The following is a 25,484-nucleotide window of genomic DNA, read 5'->3' as shown; positions in this document are numbered from 1 at the left end:
TGTTACAGTGAGGGGTGTGGGGTATATCAGAGTGTTACAGTGAGGGGTGTGAGGTATATCAGAGAGTGTTACAGTGAGGGGTGTGGGGTATATCAGAGAGTGTTACAGTGAGGGGTGTGGGGTATATCAGATGTGTTACAGTGAGGGGTGTGGGGTATATCAGAGTGTTACAGTGAGGGGTGTGAGGTATATCAGAGAGTGTTACTGTGAGGGGTGTGGGGTATATCAGAGTGTTACAGTGAGGGGTGTGGGGTATATCAGAGAGTGTTACAGTGAGGGGTGTGGGATATATCAGAGTGTTACAGTGAGGGGTGTGGGGTATATCAGAGAGTGTTACAGTGAGGGGTGTGGGGTATATCAGAGTGTTACAGTGAGGGGTGTGGGGTATATCAGAGTGTTACAGTGAGGGGTGTGGGGTATATCAGAGTGTGTTACAGTGAGGGGTGTGGGGTATATCAGAGTGTTACAGTGAGGGGTGTGGGGTATATCAGAGAGTGTTACAGTGAGGGGTGTGGGGTATATCAGAGAGTGTTACAGTGAGGGGTGTGGGGTATATCAGAGTGTTACAGTGAGGGGTGTGGGGTATATCAGAGTGTTACAGTGAGGGGTGTGGGTATATCAGAGTGTTACAGTGAGGGGTGTGGGGTATATCAGAGTGTTACAGTGAGGGGTGTGGGGTATATCAGAGAGTGTTACAGTGAGGGGTGTGGGGTATATCAGAGTGTTACAGTGAGGGGTGTGGGGTATATCAGAGTGTTACAGTGAGGGGTGTGGGGTATATCAGAGTGTTACAGTGAGGGGTGTGGGGTATATCAGAGGTGTTACAGTGAGGGGTGTGGGGTATATCAGAGAGTGTTACAGTGAGGGGTGTGGGGTATATCAGAGAGTGTTACAGTGAGGGGTGTGGGGTATATCAGAGTGTGTACAGTGAGGGGTGTGGGGTATCAGAGAGTGTTACAGTGAGGGGTGTGGGGTATATCAGAGAGTGTTACAGTGAGGGGTGTGGGGTATATCAGAGTGTTACAGTGAGGGGTGTGGGGTATATCAGAGTGTTACAGTGAGGGGTGTGGGGTATATCAGAGAGTGTTACAGTGAGGGGTGTGGGTATATCAGAGTGTTACAGTGAGGGGTGTGGGGTATATCAGAGTGTTTACAGTGAGGGGTGTGGGGTATATCAGAGAGTGTTACAGTGAGGGGTGTGGGGTATATCAGAGTGTTACAGTGAGGGGTGTGGGGTATATCAGAGAGTGTTACAGTGAGGGTGTGGGGTATATCAGAGTGTTTACAGTGAGGGGTGTGGGGTATATCAGAGTGTTACAGTGAGGGGTGTGGGGTATATCAGAGTGTTACAGTGAGGGGTGTGGGTATATCAGGAGTGTTACAGTGAGGGGTGTGGGGTATATCAGAGAGTGTTACAGTGAGGGGTGTGGGTATATCAGAGAGTGTTACAGTGAGGGGTGTGGGGTATATCAGAGAGTGTTACAGTGAGGGTGTGGGGTATATCAGAGAGTGTTACAGTGAGGGTGTGGGGTATATCAGAGAGTGTTACAGTGAGGGGTGTGGGGTATATCAGAGTGTTACAGTGAGGGGTGTGGGGTATATCAGAGTGTTACAGTGAGGGGTGGGGGTATATCAGAGAGTGTTACAGTGAGGGGTGTGGGGGATATCAGAGAGTGTTACAGTGAGGGGTGTGGGGTATTCAGAGTGTTACAGTGAGGGGTGTGGGGTATATCAGAGAGTGTTACAGTGAGGGGTGTGGGGTATATCAGAGAGTGTTACAGTGAGGGGTGTGGGCTATCAGAGTGTTACAGTGAGGGGTGTGGGGTATATCAGAGTGTTACAGTGAGGGGTGTGGGGTATATCAGAGAGTGTTACAGTGAGGGGTGTGGGGTATATCAGAGAGTGTTACAGTGAGGGGTGTGGGGTATATCAGAGAGTGTTACAGTGAGGGGTGTGGGGTATATCAGAGAGTGTTACAGTGAGGGGTGTGGGGTATATCAGAGAGTGTTACAGTGAGGGGTGTGGGGTATATCAGAGTGTTACAGTGAGGGGTGTGGGGTATATCAGAGTGTTACAGTGAGGGGTGTGGGGTATATCAGAGAGTGTTACAGTGAGGGGTGTGGGGTATATCAGAGTGTTACAGTGAGGGGTGTGGGGTATATCAGAGTGTTACAGTGAGGGGTGTGGGGTATATCAGTGTGTTACAGTGAGGGGTGTGGGGTATATCAGTGTGTTACAGTGAGGGGTGTGGGGTATATCACAGTGTTACAGTGAGGGGTGTGGGGTATATCAGAGTGTTACAGTGAGGGGTGTGGGGTATATCAGAGAGTGTTACAGTGAGGGGTGTGGGGTATATCAGAAGTGTTACAGTGAGGGGTGTGGGGTATATCAGAGTGTTACAGTGAGGGGTGTGGGGTATATCAGAGTGTTACAGTGAGGGGTGTGGGGTATATCAGAAGTGTTACAGTGAGGGGTGTGGGGTATATCAGAGTGTTACAGTGAGGGGTGTGGGGTATATCAGAGTGTTACAGTGAGGGGTGTGGGGTATAGTCAGAGAGTGTTACAGTGAGGGGTGTGGGGTATATCACAGAGTGTTACAGTGAGGGGTGTGGGGTATATCAGAGAGTGTTACAGTGAGGGGTGTGGGGTATATCAGATGTGTTACAGTGAGGGGTGTGGGGTATATCAGAGAGTGTTACAGTGAGGGGTGTGGGGTATATCAGTGTGTTACAGTGAGGGGTGTGGGGTATATCAGGGAGTGTTACAGTGAGGGTTGTGGGGTATATCAGAGAGTGTTACAGTGAGGGGTGTGGGGTATATCAGAGAGTGTTACAGTGAGGGGTGTGGGGTATATCAGAGTGTTACAGTGAGGGGTGTGGGGTATATCAGAGGGTTACAGTGAGGGGTGTGGGGTATATCAGTGTGTTACAGTGAGGGTTGTGGGGTATATCAGAGAGTTACAGTGAGGGGTGTGGGGGATATCAGAGAGTGTTACAGTGAGGGGTGTGGGGTATATCAGAGAGTGTTACAGTGAGGGGTGTGGGGTATATCAGTGTGCTAGTGAGGGATGTGGGGTATATCAGAGAGTGTTACAGTGAGGGGTGTGGGGTATATCAGAGTGTTACAGTGAGGGGTGTGGGTATATCAGAGAGTGTTACAGTGAGGGGTGTGGGGTATATCAGAGAGTGTTACAGTGAGGGGTGTGGGGTCTATCAGAGAGTGTTACAGTGAGGGTGTGGGGGATATCAGAGTGTGTTACAGTGAGGGGTGTGGGGTATATCAGAGTGTTACAGTGAGGGGTGTGGGGTATATCAGAAGTGTTACAGTGAGGGGTGTGGGGTATATCAGAGTGTTACAGTGAGGGGTGTGGGGTATATCAGAGTGTTACAGTGAGGGGTGTGGGGTATATCAGAGTGTTACAGTGAGGGGTGTGGGGTATATCAGAGAGTGTTACAGTGAGGGGTGTGGGGTATATCAGAGAGTGTTACAGTGAGCGGTGTGGGGTATATCAGAGTGTTAGAGTGAGGGGTGTGGGGTATATCAGAGTGTTACAGTGAGGGGTGTGAGGTATATCAGAGAGTGTTACTGTGAGGGGTGTGGGGTATATCAGAGTGTTACAGTGAGGGGTGTGGGGTATATCAGAGAGTGTTACAGTGAGGGGTGTGGGGTATATCAGAGTGTTACAGTGAGGGGTGTGAGGTATATCAGAGAGTGTTACTGTGAGGTGTGTGGGGTATATCAGAGAGTGTTACTGTGAGGGGTGTGGGGTATATCAGTGTGTTACAGTGAGGGGTGTGGGGTATATCAGAGTGTTACAGTGAGGGGTGTGAGGTATATCAGAGAGTGTTACTGTGAGGGGTGTGGGGTATATCAGAGTGTTACAGTGAGGGGTGTGGGGTATATCAGAGAGTGTTACAGTGAGGGGTGTGGGATATATCAGAGTGTTACAGTGAGGGGTGTGGGGTATATCAGAGAGTGTTACAGTGAGGGGTGTGGGGTATATCAGAGTGTGTTACAATGAGGGGTGTGGGGTATATCAGAGTGTTACAGTGAGGGGTGTGGGGTATATCAGAGTGTGTTACAATGAGGGGTGTGGGGTATATCAGAGTGTTACAGTGAGGGGTGTGGGGTATATCAGAGAGTGTTACAGTGAGGGGTGTGGGGTATATCAGAGAGTGTTACAGTGAGGGGTGTCGGGTATATCAGAGTGTTACAGTGAGGGGTGTGGGGTATATCAGAGTGTTACAGTGAGGGGTGTGGGATATATCAGAGTGTTACAGTGAGGGGTGTGGGGTATCAGTGTGTTACAGTGAGGGGTGTGGGGTATATCAGAGAGTGTTACAGTGAGGGGTGTGGGGTATCAGTGTATTACAGTGAGGGGTGTGGTGTATGTCAGAGTGTTACAGTAAGGGGTGTGGGGTATATCAGAGTGTTACAGTAAGGGGTGTGGGGTATATCAGAGTGTTACAGTGAGGGGTGTGGGGTATATCAGAGTGTTACAGTAAGGGGTGTGGGGTATATCAGTGTGTTACAGTGAGGGGTGTGGGGGATATCAGAGTGTGTCACAGTGAGGGGTGTGGGGTATATCAGAGAGTGTTACAGTGAGGGGTGTGGGGTATATCAGAGAGTGTTACAGTGAGGGGTGTGGGGTATATCAGAGAGTGTTACAGTGAGGGGTGTGGGGTATATCAGAGTGTTACAGTGAGGGGTGTGGGGTATATCAGAGAGTGTTACAGTGAGGGGTGTGGGGTATATCAGAGTGTTACAGTAAGGGGTGTGGGGTATATCAGAGTGTGTCACAGTGAGGGGTGTGGGGTATATCAGAGTGTTACAGTGAGGGGTGTGGGGTATATCAGAATGTTACAGTGAGGGGTGTGGGGTATATCAGAGAGTGTTACAGTGAGGGGTGTGGGGTATCAGTGTATTACAGTGAGGGGTGTGGGGTATATCAGTGTGTTACAGTGAGGGGTGTGGGGTATCAGTGTATTACAGTGAGGGGTGTGGGGTATATCAGAGAGTGTTACAGTGAGGGGTGTGGGGTATATCAGAGAGTGTTACAGTGAGGGGTGTGGGGTATATCAGAGAGTGTTACAGTGAGGGGTGTGGGGTATATCAGAGAGTGTTACAGTGAGGGGTGTGGGGTATATCAGAGAGTGTTTCAGTGAGAGGTTTGGGGTATATCAGAGTGTTACAGTGAGGGGTGTGTGGTATATCAGAGTGTTACAGTGAGGGGTGTGGGGTATATCAGAGTGTTACAGTGAGGGGTGTGGGGTATATCAGAGAGTGTTACAGTGAGGTGTGTGGGGAATATCAGAGAGTGTTACAGTGAGGTGTGTGGGGTATATCAGAGTGTTACAGTGAGGGGTGTGGGGTATATCAGAGAGTGTTACAGTGAGGGGTGTGGGGTATATCAGAGAGTGTTACAGTGAGGGGTGTGGGGCTATATCAGAGTGTTACAGTGAGGGGTGTGGGGTATATCAGAGTGTTACAGTGAGGGGTGTGGGGTATATCAGAGAGTGTTACAGTGAGGGGTGTGGGGATATCAGAGAATGTTACAGTGAGGGGTGTGGGGTATATCAGAGAGTGTTACAGTGAGGGGTGTGGGGTATATCAGAGAGTGTTACAGTGAGGGGTGTGGGGTATATCAGAGAGTGTTACAGTGAGGGGTGTGGGGTATATCAGAGGGTTACAGTGAGGGGTGTGGGGTATATCAGAGTGTTACAGTGAGGGGTGTGGGGGATATTAGAGAGTGTTACAGTGAGGGGTGTGGGGTATATCAGAGTGTTACAGTGAGGGGTGTGGGGTATATCAGAGTGTTACAGTGAGGGGTGTGGGGTATATCAGTGTGTTACAGTGAGGGGTGTGGGGTATATCAGTGTGTTACAGTGAGGGGTGTGGGGAATACCACAGTGTTACAGTGAGGGGTGTGGGGTATATCAGAGTGTTACAGTGAGGGGTGTGGGGTATATCAGAGAGTGTTACAGTGAGGGGTGTGGGGTATATCAGAATGTTACAGTGAGGGGTGTGGGGTATATCAGAGTGTTACAGTGAGGGGTGTGGGGTATATCAGAGTGTTACAGTGAGGGGTGTGGGGTATATCAGAATGTTACAGTGAGGGGTGTGGGGTATATCAGAGTGTTACAGTGAGGGGTGTGGGGTATATCAGAGTGTTACAGTGAGGGGTGTGGGGTATGTCAGAGAGTGTTACAGTGAGGGGTGTGGGGTATATCACAGAGTGTTACAGTGAGGGGTGTGGGGTATATCAGAGAGTGTTACAGTGAGGGGTGTGGGGTATATCAGTGTGTTACAGTGAGGGGTGTGGGGTATATCAGAGAGTGTTACAGTGAGGGGTGTGGGGTATATCAGTGTGTTACAGTGAGGGGTGTGGGGTATATCAGGAGTGTTACAGTGAGGGGTGTGGGGTATATCAGAGAGTGTTACAGTGAGGGGTGTGGGGTATATCAGAGAGTGTTACAGTGAGGGGTGTGGGGTATATCAGAGTGTTACAGTGAGGGGTGTGGGGTATATCAGAGGTGTTACAGTGAGGGGTGTGGGGTATATCAGAGTGTTACAGTGAGGGGTGTGGGGTATATCAGAGAGTTACAGTGAGGGGTGTGGGGTATATCAGAGAGTGTTACAGTGAGGGGTGTGGGGTATATCAGAGTGTTACAGTGAGGGGTGTGGGGTATATCAGAGTGTTACAGTGAGGGGATGTGGGGTATATCAGAGAGTGTTACAGTGAGGGGTGTGGGGTATATCAGAGTGTTACAGTGAGGGGTGTGGGTATATCAGAGAGTGTTACAGTGAGGGGTGTGGGGTATATCAGAGAGTGTTACAGTGAGGGGTGTGGGGTCTATCAGAGAGTGTTACAGTGAGGGTGTGGGGTATATCAGAGTGTGTTACAGTGAGGGGTGTGGGGTATATCAGAGTGTGTTACAGTGAGGGGTGTGGGGTATATCAGAGAGTGTTACAGTGAGGGGTGTGGGGTATATCAGAGAGTGTTACAGTGAGAGGTGTGGGGTATATCAGTGTATTACAGTGAGGGGTGTGGGGTATATCAGAGAGTGTTACAGTGAGGGGTGTGGGGTATATCAGTGTATTACAGTGAGGGGTGTGGGGTATATCAGAGAGTGTTACAGTGAGGGGTGTGGGGTATATCAGAGAGTGTTACATTGAGGGGTGTGGGGTATATCAGAGAGTGTTACAGTGAGGGATGTGGGGTATATCAGAGTGTTACAGTGAGGGGTGTGGGGTATATCAGAGAGTGTTACAGTGAGGGGTGTGGGGTTTCTCACAGAGAGTTACAGAGAACTCGATGTTCGATCTTTTAGAATCCGCCCACTCTCTCCTTTCCTCGCTGCAGTGTCCCTCGATTTGTCCTTGACTGAAGGTTGCTTCAGTTAGTGCATCTCTTCACCGACCTGCCAGTGACAGCTGTCGCGAGCTGTGCTGAGCCTGTGACACACCAGGTTCTTGGCCCCCTTCCCCATCTCCTGGAGTCTCCATTCCTCCTGGATTTCTCCGCTGCGGAATCTCTCACTGCACGGCCCCAACATCCTTTACACGGCCCACACGCTGTCGATAAAATACCCCGCAAAACATTTCAGATCACCTGGTGCCTTGAGGGAGACGGAGAGAGGGAGTGATGCGCAGAGAGACAGAGAATTGGAGAGATGGAGAGTCTTTGGGGAGCGCATTCCAGAGGCCAGGGCCCAGGAATGGCCGCCAATGGTGGAACTATTACAATCCATTGTCGAGAGCATTGCCGATGGGGGCGCCGCGAGAGGCCAGGACGAGGATGGGGAGACTGAGGGATCGGGGGCTGAGGGTCAGGGAGAGTGAGGGGGTTGGGGGGGGGGGGGGGGGGGGCGTGTGGGATGGCTAGGGAGGCCAATGTGTTTGGCAGAATGATGGAGGGGCGACTGAGTGAGGAGAGATTGAGGGAACGAGACCGAGGGAGGGGAGACTCGTGGGAGGGGAGGGCGAGTGTTGGAGGCTGGAGGGGCGGAGGGGGTGGTTGGTTGAGGGGGTTTGTGGCTGAAGGAGGGCAGGCTGAGGCGGAGGGAGGGGGGAGTGAGGGAGGGCAGACTGAGGGAAGACCAATGTGAGGGAGGTGAGGCTGAGGGAAGAAAAATTGAGGGAGGCTGTGGGAGGGTAGATTGATGGAACAGATGTTGAGGGAGGGAAGAACGAGGGAGGAGTGTGGGAGCAAAGGGAGGGTGAGGGAAGAGAGAGTTGAGGGAGGTGAGGCTGAGGAAGAGTTGCTTCTAGGAGCAGTGATTGAGTGGGGGAAGAGTGAGGGATCAATCCCTGAGCGTGGGGAAGGTGAGGGGAGAAGGGAGGTGAGGTTGAGGGAGTTATGATTGGAGGAGCAGAGACTGAGGAAGGGAAGAGTGAGGGAAGAGTCCCTGAGCGCGGGGAGAGTGAGGGAGGAGCGAGTTGACGGAGGTCAGGCTGAGGGAGAGGAGGCTGAGGGAAGAGTGAGTGAAGGAGCGGAGGCCGAGAGGATAGAGCGAGGGGAGGCGTGACTTGAGGGAGCAGATACTGATGAGGGGCGACTGAGGGGGGGAGAGTGAGGGAGCGTAGGTTGAGGGAGGGGAGACTGTGGGAGAGGAGACAGAGGAGATAGAGGGAGAGGAGGGAGAGGAGACAGAGGGAGAGGAGATCGAGGGAGAGGAGGCAGAGGGAGAGGAGACAGAGGGAGAGGAGACAGAGGGAGAGGAGACAGAGGGAGAGGAGACAGAGGGACGGAGAGAGGAGAGCGAGACAGAGGGAGAGGAGACAGAGGGAGCAGGAGGCAGAGGGGCGAGGAGCAGTGAGGAGAGGAGATAGAGGGAGAGGAGACAGAGGGAGAGGAGACAGAGGGAGAGGAGACAGAGGGAGAGGAGACAGAGGGAGAGGAGGCAGAGGGAGAGGAGGCAGAGGGAGAGGAGATAGAGGGAGAGGAGATAGAGGGAGAGGAGGCAGAGGGAGAGGAGGCAGAGGGAGAGGAGGCAGAGGGAGTGGAGGCAGAGGGAGTGGAGGCAGAGGGAGAGGAGGCAGAGGGAGAGGAGGCAGAGGGAGAGGAGGCAGAGGGAGAGGAGGCAGAGGGAGAGGAGGCAGAGGGAGAGGAGACAGAGGGAGAGGAGGCAGAGGGAGAGGAGGGGAGAGGAGAGGAGGCAGAGGGAGAGGAGGCAGAGGGAGAGGAGACAGAGGGAGAGGAGAGCAGAGGGAGAGGAGGCAGAGGGAGAGGAGGCAGAGGGAGAGGAGGCAGAGGGAGAGGAGGCAGAGGGAGAGGAGGCAGAGGGAGAGGAGGCAGAGGGAGAGGAGACAGAGGGAGAGGAGACAGAGGGAGAGGAGGCAGAGGGAGAGGAGGCAGAGGGAGAGGAGGCAGAGGGAGAGGAGGCAGAGGGAGAGGAGACAGAGGGAGAGGAGACAGAGGAAGGGGAAGACGAGTGATGGACCACTCACTGAGGGTCAGAACTACAGCTCAGGGCCTCCAGCCTGAGGCTCAATGTGGGTCAACCCACAATCTAAAACCCCTTGGGCAGCACGGTAGCACAGTGGTTAACACTGTGGCTTCACAACTCCAGGGTCCCAGGTTCGATTCCGGCTTGGGTCACTGTCTGTGCGGAGTCTGCACGTCCTCCCCGTGTGTGCGTGGGTTTCCTCCGGGTGCTCCGGTTTCCTCCCACAGTCCAAAGATGTGTAGGTTAGGTGGATTGGACATGATAAATTGCCCTTGGTGTCCAAAATTGCCCTTAGTGTTGGGTGGGGTTACTGGGTTATGGGGATAGGGTGGAGGTGTTGACCTTGGGTAGGGTGCTCTTTCCAGGAAACGGTGCAGGCTCGATGGGCTGAATGGCCTCCTTCTGCACTGTAAATTCTATGATAATCTATGAAGGTCTGGAGACCGTGTGAAAACCAGAGGCCTCACGGACAAGCAACACCTCTGATTTTGGAACTCCTTCCGGCCTCTCGGGCAATGTGTGCGTGGGTATCCTCCGGGTGCTCCGGTTTCCTCCCACAGTCCAATGATGTGCAGGTTAAGATGGATTGGCCAACTTCAATGCATGGGGTTCGGGGGATGGAGTGGGGGTTGGGCCAAGGTAGGGCGCTCTTTCAGGGAGTCGTGCAGACCCGATGGGCTGAATGGCCTCCTTCTGCACTGTAGTGATTCTAAACACAAAACTCAATCACCCCAGACAATCTTTTTTTTCCCAAATAATTTCAGCCTGGGCAGTTCAGTCCCCCCCCCCCCCATCAAGGCTAAAATTAAACATAGAAGATCGCCCGGCCTAGTAACAGATGGCCTGCGTAAAATCGCGTTGCAATTGGCCCCCTCGACGGATGAAATCGCGCCACTGCCCCCCCCCCCCCCCCCCCCCACCTTCGATGGTCGGACTACTACAAGAGGGCACGCGACGACACTGGGGTTGCGCGGGCATAACGCCATTTTGTGCAGTGCCACTTGCATCGCTGGTCATGTTCACCTGCCCGAGGAAGGTTAATTTCTGGCCTAACTCTCGCGTAGCCCACGTTGCAGGTTTGAAAGGGGCGTGCGGAGCTATCCTGGGCTTGACGTCGTCTCACATTTGAACGCTTGTGTCATGTGACCCAGCCACGTCCCACGTGTATGTCAGAGCCTCTCTCTTTGTGAGCAAAGCACCTCGGCCCCCACGGCGAATTTGTGTTGTTCTTCTTTTACTAATTCCCACAAATGTCATTTGTCTTACAAGTGGACCGTGTCACAGACACTGATGGGGACAATAACGAGAAGGGGAGTCATCCATCTCTTTCTCTCTCTCTGTCCTCCACAACCAGGAAAAGGAAAGGCGAGATTTCCTCCGCTTTGCCGAGCTCCGTCGCCATGGTGATCGCTCTGACCGGCCCATTGAGGCTAACCTTGAAGTGCGCGCTGCCTCATCCTCCTCCTTCTGGTTGCCCCAGCAACCCACCCATCGCCCCCCCCCACTGCTCCCCCCACCCCTCCCGCCATCCCTTGGCATCCGCCTTACCGACGGAACGCGGCAAGTTGAGATCCTGAGAATGAGGAGCGATATTCGGCCATTTGGCCCCTTGAGCCTGCTCCCCAATACGAGAAGATCATGGCTGATCATGGACACAGACAGACACACACACACACAGACACACATCGTTCGCAAGGGAGCGAGAGAAACTGAGATAGGAGCCAGAGCTGCAGAGAAAATAAAGTGAGTTTGGAGGCCAGGTTTGCTATTCCTGCACTGTCCCCCGGTGTGGTGTGCTTTAATATAAATTCTCGCTGTCTCAGTCCCTGCTCAGGAAGCAAACTGGCGGCTGCTATATTGCAGCCGAGAGACTGGAGCTCCCGAGGGCTCCAAGCTGGCAAACGTTCCGTGAATGAATCAAATAAAAACGAAAATTACACAGTTTCAGCCAAGTAAATTGTCAAACATCTATCACTCGCAGGACAGGGACAGCACGGGGTTCGATACAGAGTAAAACTCCCTCCATACTGACCCCCATCAAACACTCCCAGGACAGGGACAGCACGGGGTGAGATACAGAGTAAAGCTCCCTCTACACTGTCCCCTTCAAACACTCCCAGGACAGGTACAGCACGGGGTTAGATACAGAGTAAAGCTCCCTCTACACTGTCCCCATCTATCACTCGCAGGACAGGTACAGCACGGGGTTAGATACAGAGTAAAGCTCCCACTACACTGTCCCCATCAAACACTCCCAGGACAGATACAGCACGGGGTTAGATACAGAGTAAAGCTCCCTCTGCACTCTCCCCATCAAACACTCCCAGGACAGAGACAGCACGGGGTTAGATACAGAGTAAAGCTCCCTCTACACTGTCCCCATCTATCACTCGCAGGACAGGTACAGCACGGGGTTAGATACAGAGTAAAGCTCCCTGTACACTGTATCCATCAAACACTCGCAGGACAGGTACAGCACGGGGTTAGATACAGAGTAAAGCTCCCTCTACACTGTCCCCATCAAACACTCCCAGGACAGGTACAGCACGGGGTTAGATACAGAGTAAAGCTCCCTCTACACTGTCCCCCATCAAACACTCCCAGGTCAGGTACAGCACGGTGTTAGATACAGAGTAAAGGTCCCTCTACACTGTCCCCATGTATCACTCGCAGGACAGGTACAGCACGGGGTTAGATACAGAGTAAAGCTCCCTCTACACTGTCCCCATCAAACACTCCCAGGACAGGTACAGCACGGGGTTAGATACAGAGTAAAGCTCCCTCTACACTGTCCCCATCTATCACTCACAGGACAGGTACAGCACGGGGTTAGATACAGAGTAAAGCTCCCTCTACACTGTCCCCCATCAAACACTCCCAGGACAGGTACAGCACAGGGTTAGATACAGAGTAAATCTCCCTCTACACTGTCCCCCATCAAACACTCCCAGGACAGGTACAGCACGGGGTTAGATACAGAGTAAAGCTCCCACTACACTGTCCCCATCAAACACTCCCAGGATAGGTACAGCACGGGGTTAGATACAGAGTAAAGCTACCTCTACACTGTCCCCATCAAACACTCCCAGGACAGGTACAGCACGGGGTTAGATACAGAGTAAAGCTCCCTCTACACTGTCCCCCATCAAACACTCCCAGGACAGGTACAGCACGGGTTAGATACAGAGTAAAGCTCCCTCTACACTGTCCCCATCAAACCCTCCCAGGGCAGGTACAGCACGGGGTTAGATACAGAGTAAAGCTCCCTCTACACTGTCCCCATCAAACACTCCCAGGATAGGTACAGCACGGGGTTAGATACAGAGTAAAGCTCCCTCTACACTGTCCCCCATCAAACACTCCCAGGACAGGTACAGCACGGGGTTAGATACAGAGTAAAGCTCCCTCTACACTGTCCCCATCAAGCACTCCCAGGACAGGTACAGCACGGGGTTAGATACAGAGTAAAGCTCCCTCTACACTGTCCCCCATCAAACACTCCCAGGACAGGTACAATATGGGGTAAGTGTGGTAAACCACTGTTGCATCTATATTAGGTGATCTATGGTAGGACCTGAACGATGGTAGGCCCTGCCTGCTGGCTCTGCCCAGTAAGCGGAGTATAAATATGTGTGTCCTCCATTCAGCAGCCATTTCGCCAGCTGCTGTGGGAGGCCACACATCTTAGAGTAATAAAGCCTCAGTTGTATCCAACTCAAGTCATTGTGCAATTGATCGTGCATCAATTTATGCTCAAAGATGTGTGGCCTCCGACAGCAGCTGGAGATAAAAGCTCCCTCTACCCTACGTTGCCCGGTGCAGCCGTGATGTATCCCTCAGCAGAGGATCTGCTCTGGCTTCCATGTCTCACAAATTAATTGGGAGCAGAAAATTCCACTCTCAAATTTTGCAATTTTCTGACGTTAGATTTTACAAAATTGACAATTTTTTCTCCGTCCAAATTGGCAATCCATGGATTTTTCATGAAAAATTAACTCATCACTCAATGTGTATTTTCTGCGTCAGGGACTCCTTTTAAAGAGGGAGTTTCTCTGTCAGGGACCCCTTTTAAAGAGGGAGTCTCTCCGTCAGGGACCCCTTTTAAAGAGGGAGTCTCTCCATCAGGGACCCCTTTTAAAGAGGGAGTCTCTCCGTCAGGGACCCCTTTTAAAGAGGGAGTCTCTCCGTCAGGGACCCCTTTTAAAGAGGGAGTCTCTCCGTCAGGGACCCCTTTTAAAGAGGGAGTCTCTCCGTCAGGGACCCCTTTTAAAGAGGGAGTCTCTCCGTCAGGGACCCCTTTTAAAGAGGGAGTCTCTCCGTCAGGGACCCCTTTTAAAGAGGGAGTCTCTCTGTCAGGGACCCCTTTTAAAGAGGGAGCCTCTCCGACAGGGACCCCTTTTAAAGAGGGAGTCTCTCTGCTTGGGAGGCCCTGAAACGTTCTGCAGCTCATTGATCAAGAGAACGCAGGGTTTTAAAATATTTTGACACATTTATTTTATTATTTTCTCACAATCACTGCCTGTGACGCAGGTACACACTGGGAACAAATCGCGGAGAGCATCAGACATGAGCACAATAGTTAGTGATCGCAATCCTCATGAAATGATGTATCTGCTGAGTGCCAAGGCAGGGCAAGAGCCTGCACCAACAGATTCCTGAAGGATTCCTGATCCCACCTCCGTTGATTAATCCATCCATTCTCCCTGTATCTGGGGAGGTCTCTCTAACCCCCTCTCTCTCTCACACTCCTGTATCTGGGGAGGCCTCTCTCACACTCCTGTATCTGGGGAGGTCTCTCTAACCCTCTCTCTCTCTCTCACACTCCTGTATCTGGGGAGGCCTCTCTAACCCCCTCTCTCTCTCACACTCCTGTATCTGGGGAGGCCTCTCTCACACTCCTGTATCTGGGGAGGTCTCTCTAACTCTCTCTCTCTCTCTCTCTCACACTCCTGTATCTGGGGAGGTCTCTCTAACCCTCTCTCTCTCACTCTCCTGTATCTGGGGAGGTCTCTCTAACCCTCTCTCTCTAACACTCCTGTATCTGGGGAGGTCTCTCTAACCCTCTCTCTCTCTCTCTCTCACTCCTGTATCTGGGGAGGTCTCTCTAACCCTCTCTCTCTCTCTCTCTCACTCCTGTATCTGGGGAGGTCTCTCTGACCCTCTCTCTCTCTCTCTCCTGTATCTGGGGAGGTCTCTCTAACCCTCTCTCTCTCTCTCACTCCTGTATCTGGGGAGGTCTCTCTAAACCTCTCTCTTTCACTCCTGTATCTGGGGAGGTCTCTCTAACCCTCTCTCTCTCTCTCTCTCACTCCTGTATCTGGGGAGGTCTCTCTAACCCTCTCTCTCTCTCTCACTCCTGTATCTGGGGAGGTCTCTCTAACCCTCTCTCTTTCACTCCTGTATCTGGGGAGGTCTCTCTAACCCTCTCTCTCACACTCCTGTATCTGGGGAGGTCTCTCTAACCCCCTCTCTCTCACACACTCCTGTATCTGGGGAGGTCTCTCTAACCCTCTCTCTCTCTCTCACTCCTGTATCTGGGGAGGTCTCTCTAACCCTCTCTCTCTCTCCCGTACCCGGGGAGGTCTCTCTAACCCTCCCTCTCTCTCTCTCTCACTCCTGTATCTGGGGAGGTCTCTCTAACCCTCTCTCTCTCCCTCTCTCTCACTCCTGTACCTGGGGAGGTCTCTCTAACCCTCTCTCTCTCTCTCACTCCTGTATCTGGGGAGGTCTCTCTCTCTCTCACACTCCTGTACCTGGAGAGGTCTCTCTAACCCTCTCTCTCTCACTCCTGTATCTGGGGAGGTCTCTCTATCCCTCTCTCTCTCTCACTCCTGTACCTGGGGAGGTCTCTCTAACCCTCTCTCTCTCACTTCTGTATCTGGGGAGGTCTCTCTATCCCTCTCTCTCTCTCTCACTCCTGTATCTGGTGAGGTCTCTATAACCCTCTCTCTCCCTCTCTCTCACTCCTGTCTCTGGGGAGGTCTCTCTAACCCCCTCTCTCTGACACCCATGTATCTGGGGAGGTCTCTCTAATCCTCTCTCTCTCTTTCACTCCTGTATCTGGGGAGGACTCTCTAACCCTCTCTCTCACACTCCTGTATCTGGGGAGGTCTCTCTAACCCCCTCTCTCTCACTCCTGTATCTGGGGAGATCTCTCTAACCCCCTCTCTCTCTCACACTCCTGTATCTGGGGAGATCTCTCTAACCCCCTCTTTCTCTCACACTCCTGCATCTGGGGAGGTCTCTCTAACCCTCTCTCTCTCTCTCACACTCCTGTATCTGGGGAGGTCTCTCTAACCCTCTCTCTCTCTCTCACTCCTGTATCTGGGGAGGTCTCTCTAACCCCCTCTCTCTCTCACACTCCTGTATCTGGGGAGGTCTCTCTAACCTCCTCTCTCTCTCACACTCCTGTATCTGGGGAGGTCTCTCTAACCCTCTCACTCTCTCTCACTCCTGTATCTGGGGAGGTCTCTCTAACCCTCTCTCTCTCACTCCTGTACCTGGGGAGGTCTCTCTAACCCTCTCTCTCTCTCACTCCTGTATCTGGGGAGGTCTCTCTAACCCTCTCTCTCTCTCTCACTCCTGTATCTGGGGAGGTCTCTCTATCCCTCTCTCTCTCTCACTCCTGTATCTGGGGAGGTCTCTCTAACCCTCTCCCTCTCTCTCACTCCTGTATCTGGGGAGGTCTCTCTAACCCTCTCTCTCTCTCACTCCTGTATCTGGGGAGGTCTCTCTAACCCTCTCTCTCTCTCTCACATACTCCTGTATTAGGGGAGGTCCCTCTAACCCTCTCTCTTACTCCTGTATCTGGGGAGGTCTCTCTAACCCTCTCCCTCTCTCTCACTCCTGTATATGGGGAGGTCTCTCTAACCCTCTCTCTCTCTCACACTCCTGTATCTGGGGAGGTCTCTCTATCCCTCTCTCTCTCTCTCTCTCTATCTCCTGTATCTGGGGAGGTCTCTCTAACTCTCTCTCTCTCTCTCTCTCTCCTGTATCTGGGGAGGTCTCTCTAACCCTCTCTCTTTCACTCCTGTATCTGGGGAGGTCTCTCTAACCCTCTCTCTCACACTCCTGTATCTGGGGAGGTCTCTCTAACCCTCTCTCTCTCCCTCTCTCTCACTCCTGTACCTGGGGAGGTCTCTCTAACCCTCTCTCTCTCACTCCTGTATCTGGGGAGGTCTCTCTAACCCTCTCTCTCTCTCTCACTCCTGTATCTGGGGAGGTCTCTCTATCCCTCTCTCTCTCTCACTCCTGTATCTGGGGAGGTCTCTCTAACCCTCTCTCTCTCTCTCACTCCTGTATCTGGGGAGGTCTCTCTATCCTTCCCTCTCTCTCACTCCTGTATCTGGGGAGGTCTCTCTAACCCTCTCCCTCTCTCTCACTCCTGTATCTGGGGAGGTCTCTCTAACCCTCTCTCTCTCTCTCACATACTCCTGTATTAGGGGAGGTCCCTCTAACCCTCTCTCTTACTCCTGTATCTGGGGAGGTCTCTCTAACCCTCTCCCTCTCTCTCACTCCTGTATATGGGGAGGTCTCTCTAACCCTCTCTCTCTCTCACACTCCTGTATCTGGGGAGGTCTCTCTATCCCCCCCCCTCTCTCTCTCTCTATCTCCTGTATCTGGGGAGGTCTCTCTAACTCTCTCCCTCTCTCTCTCTCTCCTGTATCTGGGGAGGTCTCTCTAACCCTCTCTCTTTCACTCCTGTATCTGGGGAGGTCTCTCTAACCCTCTCTCTCACACTCCTGTATCTGGGGAGGTCTCTCTAACCCTCTCTCTCTCCCTCTCTCTCACTCCTGTACCTGGGGAGGTCTCTCTAACCCTCTCTCTCTCACTCCTGTATCTGGGGAGGTCTCTCTAACCCTCTCTCTCTCTCTCACTCCTGTATCTGGGGAGGTCTCTCTATCCCTCTCTCTCTCTCACTCCTGTATCTGGGGAGGTCTCTCTAACCCTCTCTCTCTCTCTCACTCCTGTATCTGGGGAGGTCTCTCTATCCCTCTCTCTCTCTCACTCCTGTATCTGGGGAGGTCTCTCTAACCCTCTCCCTCTCTCTCACTCCTGTATCTGGGGAGGTCTCTCTAACCCTCTCCCTCTCTCTCACTCCTGTATCTGGGGAGGTCTCTCTAACCCTCTCTCTCTCTCACTCCTGTATCTGGGGAGGTCTCTCTAACCCCCTCTCTCTCTCACTCCTGTATCTGGGGAGGTCTCTCTAACCCTCTCTCTCTCTCACACACTCATGTATTTGGGGAGGTTCCTTTATCCGCCAACCTCGAGGAAAGTTTCCAAGTGAAAGTCTTGGCTTTTGTTCCTGTGAACCCGGTTGCCAAATGGCTTGACTTGCAAGGCCTTGAGGTAGGCCCCACACCTAGCCTCTTGATCACTGGAAGCAGGTATAATATTTTTTCAACCATTGAGTATCATCACGAACCCTTTCAAGAGTGACTTCCCCTCACTTCCTACCCTCCTGGTGTTGCTACTCCTGATTGGACAGATTCCTGGATGTTTGATCAGGTGACCTTGACCGCCAGCCTGCCTTGCGCCCAGTCAAACAGCCCTTATTTCTGAGTTTTTTTCAACACATTAATGACTAACAAGAAACCGAAGCAATTGAATGATATTTTGATGTATGGCATGCGGTGTGTCTCGAGCGATGCATCGTTAATTCCTGGACTCGCGTCAAGGCCAACATCAATGCTCCAGGTTCAAAATGGCCTCCTTCCCTTTTGCTCTTGTGGGGCTGGGGGAGTTGAAAGGTTAATGTCGCTCTCTTGACCGGGCCACTGAGCTCCCCTCCCCCCCCACCCTGCTCCAGGAAAGAGAGAGATGGAGAGACAGAGGCCCTTTTCTACCTGTGGATGTGCTTTGGACTCCCAGAGGGTGAAAGGTGGGATGAGGGACCAATGGTGGCCATAAATCAATCTCCCCATTTTGGAGGGGCATGTCGGACAACCAGATTGATGCCTCTTTCCAGAGCTTTAGAGATTTCTGTGCTTTGGTTCGTTTGAGCAGCTTTATTTTCAATTCATTTACAGGATGTGGGGCGTTGTTGGTCGGGGCCCAGCATTTATTGTCCATCCCTAATTGCCCCTTGAGAAGGTGGTGGGTGAGCCGCCATCTTGAACCGGCTGCAGTCCCTGTGTGGTGTGGGTAACACCCACAGTGCTGTCAGGGAGGGAGGGCCAGGATTGTGACCCAGCGACAGTGAAGGAACGGCCGATATATTTCCCAGTCAGGATGGTGAGTGTGGGGCTCGGAGGGGAGGAATTTGCAGGTGGTGGAGTTCCCCATGTGTCTGCTGCCCCCTTGTCCTTCTAGATGGTAGAGGTGGTGGGTTTGGAAGGTGCTGTCGAAGGAGCCTTGGTGAGTGGCTGCGGTGCATCTTGTAGATGGTACACACGCTGCTGCCCAGAATATGTTGCCCCTCCCTTATTTCCCCCCCTTGAACTGAGTGGGCTTGCTCGGCCATCTCAGAGAAAGGAGCAGTTAAGGCTCAACCACACACTGTTGGGGGGGGAGGCGGTCAGGTGGGGGCAGACTAGGCCAAGGCAGCAGATTTCCCTTCCCTGAAGAGGGGGGGGGGGGAGGCATTAGTGAACCAGATGACTTTTATTTTGAGGACAATCAATGATGGTTTTATCATTGCTGAGATTAGCGGCATATATTCCATTTTACATTTACTGAGCTGCTATGGTGGAATTTGGACCCGTGTCCCCACCCACCCCTCCAGCCCACCGGGGCATTAGCCTTGGGGCCTGGCATTGACCTTTCGTCAGCCCTCCATTCGTCAAGTAACCAACAGGAAGGGGCGGAACTGGACGCAAATCCCTTTGACATAATGAAGGCTGGGTGGCTGAGGCAGGTGGGGGTTGGCCGGGCCCGGGGGGGGGGGGGGGGGGGGGGTTGGCCGGGCCCGGGGGGGGGGGGGGGGGGGTTGGCCGGGCGGGGGGTGGGGGTTGGCCGAGCGGGGAGGGGGGGGGGGTTGTCACGTTGAAGAGAAAATTGTCTCCTGGGCCCCGGCTGGCGATTAGACTCAATTTGAGGGGGGGTTAAGGAACGAGGGTGGCAAGAGTGATCCATTGAAAGTTGAGTCAATGGCATGGCCCTGATGGATGACCCTGGGAATTACGGGTCGCTTGGAGCACCGGCTGATGTTGGAGTGGGGAGGGGGCGGGAGGGGGTCAGGAGGATGGGTACGGAGCTGCGAAGTGCGGGGGGAGGGGCGGGGGGGGGGGGAATGAGGTGGGCTCAGAGAGACACAAAAATACATTCAGTTGCAATGGAGGGTCGACCCAGCCAGGACTTGGTGAGGGGGATGGGCGGGGAGGGGGGGGGGGGGGGGGGGAGGTTGCGGTGGTCAAGAACCTTCCGGAAGATGGCGAGGAGGTCACAGCGGGAAGACAAGGAAGCCGGAGAAGGTGGAATACTTCCAGCCGCCCATCAGGTTGCCGCGCTCCAGCTTGAGGGAGGCCCGGTCGCCTTTCTCCATCTGCATGAGTCCGGCATTGGTGGCGGCCTCCCGCGTCACGTCCTGGTCGCCGGCGAAGGCCGAGATCACCGGCCGCCCGTTCAGTGTCAGGCTCACCTGAGGGGATGGAGGGTGACAAAAGGGCAGGTGGTTAGAGCGGGGGCCTGGCTAGTGGCGGCGAGGCGCCATATTTAATATCCCGGAGCTATGCGGGGATGACATCACTCTGCAGGTTTGCTTGCGAGGGCTTCGAAATATCTCCGCAATCACAAAATGCCTCCACTCATGCTGATCGAGCTTCAAGAAGCTTCCAGTAGACGTGAATGTTCGGATTAGGAGCAGGAGTGTAGCCACTCAGCCCCCGTGCCTCCTCCGCCATCCGATAAGATCGCGGCCGATCTGATTGTAACGTCAACTCCAACATTCCCGCTGACCCCCTGATAACCTTTCACCCCCCGAATAACCTTTCACCCCCCCTTGTTAATCAAGACTCTATCCACCACTGCCTTAAAAATAGCACCTGTTCACTTTGCTCTAACTCTACACCCAGGCGTAACTGATCAAGCACAGTGAGCATTGATCAGTCAACAGACTCACATTTTGATTTAAAAAATGTATTTTTGACTTAGTGTACCCAATTCATTTTTCCAATTAAGGGGCAATTTAGTGTGGCCAATCCACCTAGCCTGCACATCTTTGGGTTGTGGGAGATCCGTGGGTCAAAGGCGAGGAGGGAGGCCGATATTCTGGCCTCCCCCTCCCTGGTGGCCCGGAGACGGACCTTGCTGAGGTGGAGGGACTCAGAGCCCCCGAAGTCAGGAGTGTGGGTCAGCGACATGGTGGGGTTTCTCAATCTGGAGAAAATGAAGTTCGCTCCGAGAGGATCAATACAGGGATTCGCCCGGAGTTGGCGGCCGTTCATCGATTTCTTTAGCAAAAACTGAACGTCAGCAGTAAGAGGAGAAAGGGAAAAGTGGGGGGGGGGGGGGGGGGGGGGGAGGAAAATAGGAGGCATGGTAATGTGAAATAAGGACAGGGAGCTTAGAATACGGGAAATTGGGGATAGGGCGGGAGAAGTGGGGGACGTGGTTTATTGTGTGTTGTTATTTTAGGGGGTATTTTGTGCGTCGACCCGCGCGGTTGTTTGAGAAATGTCAATATGTTAAATTGTGAAAATTACAAATGCTTCAATAAAATATTTTTATGGGCAGCATGGTGGCACAGTGGTTAGCACTGCTGCCTCACGGCGCCGAGGTCCCAGGTTCGATCCCGGCTCTGGGTCACTGTCCGTGTGGAGTTTGCACATTCTCCCCGTGTCTGCGTGGGTTTCACCCCCACAACCCAAAAGATGTGCAGGGTTTTTGGATTGGCCACGCTAAATTGCCCCTTAATTGGAAAAAAAAATTGGGTACTCTAAATTTATTAAAAAAAATATTTAAAAAAAAAACACGGTTCTCCACAAACGGGTAGCAGGCGGAACGGCACTTGGGGAGTCCCCCAAGCGATCGGGGGCCCCTGGGTGGTTAGCCCCTGGGTGCCATGGCACTGCCAGCTTGCCACCCGGGGCTGTGTCACCTGGCAACCTGGCCAGTGCCAGGGATCGGGCCTGGGATCAGGCCTGGTTTGGGGGGGGGGGGGGGGGGGGTGGCCCTGCCCCGACGGGGTGGGGGGATGGGGAGGGGACTCAAGGACCACCCAACAGGTGAGTTGGGATATTTGGAGGGTCCGAGGGTCGCGTCGCGAGGGGAGGGGGCGGGGTGGGGGGCGTCGAGAGATCGGGGTGCCAAGAAAGACAGAGAGAGATAGAGAGAGAGACAGTGAGAGTGAGGGAGAGTGAAAGATAGAGACAGAGGGCGGGCTCTACTTGTCACGTTGCACCCAGAAAGCAGCGTGGCGCAATGCGACAGGTAGATGGCGGGAGATCTGCCTGGGATCTACCTGGCTCGCCCCATCAGAGGGAGTTACAGTGTGAGGGAGAGACATAACGATAGAGAGTGAGAGAGAGACAGACAGGCAGACAGAGAGAGAGAGAGAGGACTTTCATCGCCCTCAGTCCAGGCTTGACTCTCAAGGCCCCAGAGGGTCAAAGGTCATTGACTGACCCACCAATAACCCCCATCCAGTCACTCAAAGAGGGAGAGAGAGTAAAAGGGGGGAGGTGGGAGCATGCATCCCTCTTAATCTGAGGAGAGGTTAGAGGTTCGGGGCCCAGATCGCCAGGGGGAGTGGGTTAAAGGTCAATAATTGACCTGCTGAAGCCCCTCACACCCCGTCTCCTCCTTCCCCCCCCCCCATACCCTCCCAGTCTGGCCAGTCCCTCATCAGACAGAGGATGGCTCCTTCAGTGCTTGCTGACTGAGCATAAGCCTGATTGCAAGGCCCCACAAGGTCAAAGGCCAGACTCTGTCCCAACCAATACAAGCCCTCCCTCCCCTCTCCTTTGCCCCCTCCCGCCTCACCCTGACCCTCCCCTCACCTTTGCCCCCTGCCCTCCTCTCACACCCACATTCGGTACAAGATAGTAACCCCCCCCCCTCCCCCTCCCCCGTTGAGCAGCAGTGTTTTTCACTGACCTGAATGGTTTGCCGGTTGTACACCTTGACAACATGAAAGGTGAAGCTGTAGATGCCCTTACGCGGTGCGATGAAGGCACTGATCTCGCGGTGGAAGTGGCTGCCGATGTTCACCAGCACCTTGGAGAAAGCAAACAGAGCATCGTCAGTGATTGGGAGACAGGAATCGCAGCACGAGAGAGAGAGAGAGAGATACAGAGATAGAGTGATGTAATGTTCTTGTCGGAGGGCCTGATTTATTACGAGAACACTTTAGCCAAAGCTGAAAACAATTCATTAACATCAACTGTGGGTCAATGATGGAACCATCAATTCACCAGACACGTGTTTCCGATATGAATATATGCTTTAACCTACTTACTGCAGAGCCAGCCTGTTACCCGTTGACGAACTCTCAGTGAACTGTAGTCTGTCTCCGGACAAGGGTATTTATACAGCAGCACTAGGGGAGGAGTCGTGGGCGGAGCCAAGGGTGGAGCCCTGTACAAGCTCCTGAGCAGTCCCAGAGCTACTCCCCCTAGTGGTCGGATGACGCTACTGCGCTTACAAAGATATAGTGTGAATTATCATGTTACATTCACCACAGTCAACTATCTTCAAATCTACGATGCTTTCGATTATGTCCTCCATGGCACGGTGAAAAATTTCTAATGCCAAACGGTATTTTCAGAAAGCAGTACCATCCAAATGGCATATGAAAAGTGCGGTACAGTACTTTGTTCCTCTAGCTTTAGCTGCCAGAAACGTCAAGTTTGGTAAAGAATTGTACACCAGCCGTCTCAGCTGTGATTTCCTCACGCTTTGGTCTTTGGTAATGTTCTCTTTTGATATTCTTGTTAAGATCTTTAGGAACCATGCACATGCAAATATTGCCATTCTTTTTCTTTACACAAACCATGGAGTTTACCCAGTCGGTAGGCTCTTCTATCTTTCTGATTACTTTTCATTTTGCCATTCTGTCTGGCTCCTTTTTGAGGCGATCCCGAAGAGGTGCAGGTACTCTTCTAAGTGCCCGTATCACAGGTTTTGCATCCACTTTGAGTTATATCTTGCCGGTGAATGACAGTGTACCAAAACCTGTGAGCGCATCGCTGAATTTGCTGATAATGTTCTCAGAATCGTTGGCGTGTTGATCCAATCCTTTGTGGTTGCTGTATACCAACTGCATTAGACCTAATTCTTCACAGGATTGATCACCCAATAATGAATCCAAGCCCTCGGATACGATACAGAATGGGACAGAATAAGCAGTGTTCTTCACCACCACACTCAGCTCACAAGCACCATTATATTCAATGCCTGAACCATTATAATCTCCCAGAGGTATTTGTGATTTCTTCTAATCGGCTGCATTTTTAGATTTTTAAAATCAGTCATGCTGATTAAATTGGCTTTGGCACCAGTGTCTAACTTGAATTGGACTACTGAACCATTCAATTCAAGTGGTAGCAGCCATTTGTCCTCATCAACCCTATTTATTTTAAATGTAGCATCAGTTTGCATTTTTTTAAGTGCTGGAGGATTGTTTGATGTCTCCAAAATTTTCTTCTTCTCTGTTATTACTCCAACAAAGTGATTTTTTTTCCCTTTGCATCTGGAACAGAACTTGCCAAACGCTGGATGCTGTCTTATTTTGTGCCTTTGACCAGATCTTTTACACAGAAATACTTTGTCCTGATCTTTAACCTGTTTGTTGGTGTGCGTGGAGCTGCAGGAACTTTCCCGCCTTTTTTTGGAAGTTTCCCGCCTTTTTGGAAAGAGGGCAGCAACCAGAGTTTTCTCCACCAAGAAGAGGCCGCCATTACTGAGAAACATTTTAGAACGTTGTGCTGCTAGCTCCTGAGCTGGACAAATCTAAACCTTGTGTTCCAAACACAGCTCTGATTCCCTCAGCAACCATTCCCTCAGTTTATTTTCATTCACACCAAACACAATTTGGTCCCGAATCAAGGAAGATTCAATTGCAGAAAAATTACAGGTTTTAGCTTTCAACTTTAAATCATCGATGAAATGATCTCTGGACTCTTCTGACTTCTCTAAACGTGATCTAAACACATAGCGTTCATAAGTTTCATTCTTTCTGGGGATGAAATGTTCATCAATTACTTCATTAAAATTTTTACTATGTTCATCATTTGCAAATTTAAATGTATTAAACACAGCAATTTGTTCTGGTTCTGCCACTGTGAGGAGCATCGCTACCTTATGCGAATCTGTTTGATCTCCTAAATTTACCGCCGTAAGAAACAGATTAAATTGCTGTTTAAACACATACACCAGTTGCTGTCCACATTACCATGAGACTCTGAGATACATTGGTGGCTTCAACAAATCCATGTGATTCATTCTTGTAATCTGCAAAAATCTTCAAATCCCTGTGGACCTCGTGGCAGGCTCAGTGTTTAATACCATCCAAACCTGGTACCATGTAATGCTCTTGTCGGATGGCCTGATTTATATTACAAGAACACTTATCGCTAAAGCCATAAATGAGTTATCAACATTAACTGTGGGTCTAATATGTACAAGACGACAGATGAATAACAGTATGAACAGGCACAAGCAACCTCTCTCCCAGCTCCCTCGTCAGGCTGTGGTCACCTGACTCTAACATTCACTTATATACTAATGAGACTCCTAGTGGCCAGTCGGTGAATTACAACAGAACCCTGAATATCACTACAAGTGAGACAGAGACAGGCAGAGACAGAGCAACATGGACAGAGAGAGGCAGAGACAGAGTCAGAGAGAGACAACGAGAGAGAGAGACAGACAGTGAGAGAGAAAGAACGAGACAGAAAGAGATAGACAGAGGGTGTGATCTAACGGCGATTCACGCCAGTGCACATCATTCCCAGCGATGGAGGATGCAGTCACCGGGAAATCCTGTTCATGACGGCAGGATCGGTAAATCCCGTGGGTGAGTCACTTCCTCCGCAGAAAACGGGTGGGTAAATCCCACCCAAAGAGAGAGAGAGGGAGACATTGGGCACAATCCTC

The 25,484-nt window shown here is 52.0% G+C and overlaps 2 protein-coding genes across 2 annotated transcripts in view; both read right to left on the bottom strand.

Moving 5' to 3' along the window:
- The window catches only part of nfatc4 (nuclear factor of activated T cells 4), a 194,714-nt gene that overhangs the window by 68,831 nt on the left and 100,399 nt on the right, over nucleotides 1-25,484 (bottom strand).
- The window catches only part of LOC119951956 (cerebellin-1-like), a 30,416-nt gene continuing 24,721 nt past the window's right edge, over nucleotides 19,790-25,484 (bottom strand). Inside the window, exons 3-4 of the mRNA XM_038775358.1 lie at nucleotides 22,485-22,604; nucleotides 19,790-20,028 (exon numbers count right to left, since the gene is read on the bottom strand). Coding sequence (XP_038631286.1) covers nucleotides 19,831-20,028; nucleotides 22,485-22,604 — 318 coding nt within the window. The 3' untranslated portion in view covers nucleotides 19,790-19,830. The remainder of the gene's footprint in view (nucleotides 20,029-22,484; nucleotides 22,605-25,484) is intronic.

This window comes from Scyliorhinus canicula, chromosome 17 (genome assembly GCF_902713615.1).
Source record: "Scyliorhinus canicula chromosome 17, sScyCan1.1, whole genome shotgun sequence".
Lineage (NCBI taxonomy): Eukaryota > Metazoa > Chordata > Chondrichthyes > Carcharhiniformes > Scyliorhinidae > Scyliorhinus > Scyliorhinus canicula.
Note: the sequence above shows the minus strand (reverse complement) of the source record. Positions and strands in the feature narration are given on the sequence as shown.